The 4,085-nt window shown below is 42.9% G+C and overlaps 1 protein-coding gene across 1 annotated transcript in view; it reads right to left on the reverse strand.

Annotated features, from left to right (window-relative positions):
- Positions 1 to 4,085, reverse strand: part of LOC123522329 (nuclear autoantigen Sp-100-like) — a 32,266-nt gene that overhangs the window by 17,179 nt on the left and 11,002 nt on the right. Inside the window, exon 2 of the mRNA XM_045295658.1 lies at positions 1,351 to 1,513. Coding sequence (XP_045151593.1) covers positions 1,351 to 1,512 — 162 coding nt within the window. The 5' untranslated portion in view covers position 1,513. The remainder of the gene's footprint in view (positions 1 to 1,350; positions 1,514 to 4,085) is intronic.

The following is a 4,085-nucleotide window of genomic DNA, read 5'->3' on the forward strand; positions in this document are numbered from 1 at the left end:
GACGGACAACAGAAAAGTGGGTGAAGGGAGACGTCGGACAGGGCAAGATATGACAAAATAATAATTTATAAATTATCAAGGGCTCATGAGGGATGGGGGAGCAGGGAGAGAGGGGAAAAATGAGGACCTAATGCCGGGGCCTTAAGTGGAGAGCAAATGTTTTGAGAATGATGAGGGCAATGAATGTACAAATGTGCTTTACACAATTGAGATGTATGTATGGATTGTGATAAGAGTTGTATGAGCCCCTAATAAAATTACTTAAAAAAAAGAGATAAGGGGTCTTTTTGGAATGTAATTTCCTCTCATTTATATTAATGATAGGAAGGAGTTATTTTGTAGCAAAAGAATGGGTTCCCAGTTAAAAGTGGGTCGCCCTGTGAGAATCGGGCCAGGATATTTTAAGAACAGTCTTAGCGGGTGATGAGCGGTCATTCTGCTAACTGGACAAACACTGCCCTCTCACCATGACTAATCGGCACAAAAAGTCTCCAGGAAGGCAGGACAGCCCCTCCCTGCTATGAATTTGGCTCTTGGAAAAACCCACCTCATCGGACAAGGAGAACACGTGTTACGCAGTCACTCCTACAAGGGTTATTGCTAAAATGTGCCCAAATGTCATCCCTCTGCAAATGTGAAAACATTCAGGAAAGTGAAAGCCAGGGGAGAAGGAATCTTCCAGGGATAAAGCGAGCATCTGTTCCCCAACTACAAGACACCAATTCCCTGTGCATTTGGATGGCGTCGCGGTCATGCCTTGGGCTGCTAATGGCAAGGCCAGCAGTTTGAAACCACAAGCCGGCTCCACAGAAGAAAGGCAAAGCATTCTATTCCCATAAAGCGTTACTGTCTCAGACACCCAGAGAGACCATTCTACCCTCTCCTATGAGTCGGCATCAACTCAATGGCAGGGGTGGGTTGGATGTTCTCAGCTTTAAATATTTTAAGGAGATGTTTACTAAAATGATGTTCTGGGCCATTTCTCTCGTTTATGATTTTATTTCTAGTTTATCCTTTATTGTGTGAATTCCCACGAGACATGATATTTGTATGGTGCACACATGTGTTGGACACAGCCTGTGTCCTCGGCTAGTCACTCCCCCTGGGGGCCCTGATTGAGTCAATGGGCGACACGGAAGACAGTTCCTGCAGTGAGAAGAAGCAGGAAGGGAGCTGGTGATGTCTGCTTTTTACCTGACAGGAATATTCAGAGAAATAATAGAAAAGATCCCCCCCACCCCCCGCTCATTGGCGCCACCAAACTCAGCTAACAGTGTTCTGAAATTTGGAGCTAGACTAGGAAAGGGTGATGTCCCTTTAGGCTGGTTTGGGTTTAGAAAGGCCACTTACTGTGAACAGTTTATTGCTGATGAAGCCGCGGTCTCGGAGGCCCTCGAGGAAAGGAAATGTCTTGTGTATTGCATGGGAGAGCTCCACCTTGAGTTTTCTGTAGTGACTAAATACAGCCTCATAGAACAACCCATCTTCCAGGCCCTGGTCTTCCCTGGACATCCTGGGAGAAAAAGCATATAAAAATGGTCATGGAGATTCCAAGATACCTGTAGAGGCAGTAAGAAGTAGTCAGTGAAGGTAGTCTGTGAAGAGTCAACGTACAGTATATAACATTAAGTGGGCCCTACCAGCGACCAGAATAAGTGGAATGGAAGTAGTACTCAAAAATATAACAGAGGAGGGCATAAAGGGTTCAAGAGACTTACACGGCAGACTGAAAAGTATAGCCTGTCCCAAGTCAAGGCATTGTAAAAATATCTTCATCTGAATATATCTGGAAAGTTACATTAATTCCCAAAGCATTGATTCTTATAAAATTGAAATGGAATTAAGGTCATGCACACTGAAATGAAAACATTGGAGTACTAATAGAATTTTGCCTTGATAATGAAAGTCCTTATTATGGAGAGAAAATAAACTTCTGTGTGGCAGTTACATAATCTCCTGTCAACTTGCAAAGGGGTGGTGTCTAGCCTGTCAAGCAGGTCCCAACTTGATGAACTCATTTGGAAGAGCAAAGGAGATAAATTGCTCACTGGAGACCAGATACACTCTCTGCTTCATCTTCCTGCTGAGAAGACACATGGAGCTACACTAGAGCCCTAGAGCTGGAGGAGCCACGTGAAGACCCATGCCAGTAGAGAGATACTACCACTGCCACGCCATTGGATCCACAAGACTTTCCACCCACTGGTCTGTGATCTTCCTCCATTTGGTGCCATTGAATGTTTAGTGTGAGTCTGAAGAGGGATTTATAGCTTGGTATTGGACATATGGGCTAATATTGGTCTTAAGAACTTGATCTGGACTGAATGGGAATGTTTTCTTAATGTACAATTACTGTTTATATAAAGCTATTTCTTATACATATATGAGTGTCTATGAATTTGTTTCTCTAGTTTGCCCAGGCTAACACATTCAGTAAATAAACAATAAGATGTCACCTCTCTGACCTTTCATGATCAAAGAAGCAACACCATCCAGTAACATAAAACCAGTTCATAAAAGATGGGGTTTGGTTTAATAATAATAGTATTTTTCTAAGGTAGAAATGGAATAATTCACAATAATTATCAATTGTTCCCCCTCCACCCAGGTAGCTGCTTTTGCTTTGTGTTAGTATAAATCTATACTGCTCAGAAAGCAGATTGACCCAGATTAAACAAACAAACAAACAAAAAATGCATTGTCATGTAGTCAGTTTTGGCTAATAGCAACCCTATGGGACAGTAGCTCTGCCCCTGTTGGGTTTCAGAAACCATAACTCTTTATGAACGTGTAAAGCCTTATCTTTCTTCCATGAAGCACCAGGTGGATTTGAACTGCTGACCTTGAAGTCAGCAGCCCAACTCATCACCCAATAAGGCACAGTGCTCCTCAATGCGTATGTTGTTGTTGTTGTTGTTGTTGTTAGGTGCTGCAGAGTCAGTTCTCACTCATAACACTCTCTGGACAACAGAAGGAAACAGTGCCCAGTCCTGAGCCATCCTCACAATAGTTCTTCTGTCTGAGCCCATTGTTGCAGTCACTGTGTCAGCCCTTCGTGTGGAGGGCCTTCTCTTCTCCACTGCCCTCCGCCTTCCCAAGCACGATGTCCTTCTCCAGGGACTGGTCTTTCCTGACAACATGTCTAGAGTACATGACACAAAGTCTCAGCATCCTTGCAAATATATAGGCAGGTTAAAATTTAACATCCTATCATTTATTTTTACTTTGGTCCATAACATTTTTTAAATTTACTTTTAACAGTTTCACTGACATACAATTCACATATCATACATTTAATCAGTTTAATTGCATTCCTAAGAGTTGTGCAAACATCACCACCCCTATCAATTCCAGGATATTTCTTCTTCCTTGCACTCCGTTGTTAACGCTCCATTTCCCGACAACCTCCCGACCAGTTGTTGTCTCCATAGGTCTACCTAATCTGGGGTTCATATACAGAAAAAAGTTACCTAATCAAAACACAACACAAACAAATGGCCCAACAATGACACAGTGAAACAGGAAAACCTCAATCAAAACCAAAGCCTAAAATATGAAAAACTGGAACAATTATGTAATGAATCCAGAGGGAGATGAAATGAACAAGTATCACAATTTGACCAAACTAGAACTGCAGTGATCGACCTACAATGTTCTCTGATGGACAACAAGGCCTTTTCACTCCTGGTCCACCCTCCCAGAGGGGAGGCACCCACGGTTTCTTTCCTTGTCATCCGCAGCCTCTGCAAACCGGGTGCTTGGAATGTAAACCCTAATACAATACCCTCCCCAGATTGACAATTGCTGGATCACATAGGCTGATGTGCTTTTTCCATGTGGGCTTAGCTGGTACCTCACTTAGATGACTGATGGTTTTAAGACAATCCTCTAAGATTCCAGGTGCTCTTCTTTCTGATAGCTGGACACCACCTGCTTTCTTCACCGCATTCGTCCCCCTTACTTTTATTGGCAGTCTTACAACTCATCACAATCCAAACATTCATCCAGTGTGTCAAGCATATTTGCACATAGGCTGCCATCATCATTTTCAAAGCATTCTCTTCCCACTTGAGCCCCTGATGTCA

The sequence above is a fragment of the Echinops telfairi genome, unplaced genomic scaffold (genome assembly GCF_000313985.2).
Source record: "Echinops telfairi isolate 266 unplaced genomic scaffold, ASM31398v2 ScPeMD7_3;HRSCAF=10, whole genome shotgun sequence".
Classification (NCBI taxonomy): Eukaryota; Metazoa; Chordata; class Mammalia; order Afrosoricida; family Tenrecidae; genus Echinops; species Echinops telfairi.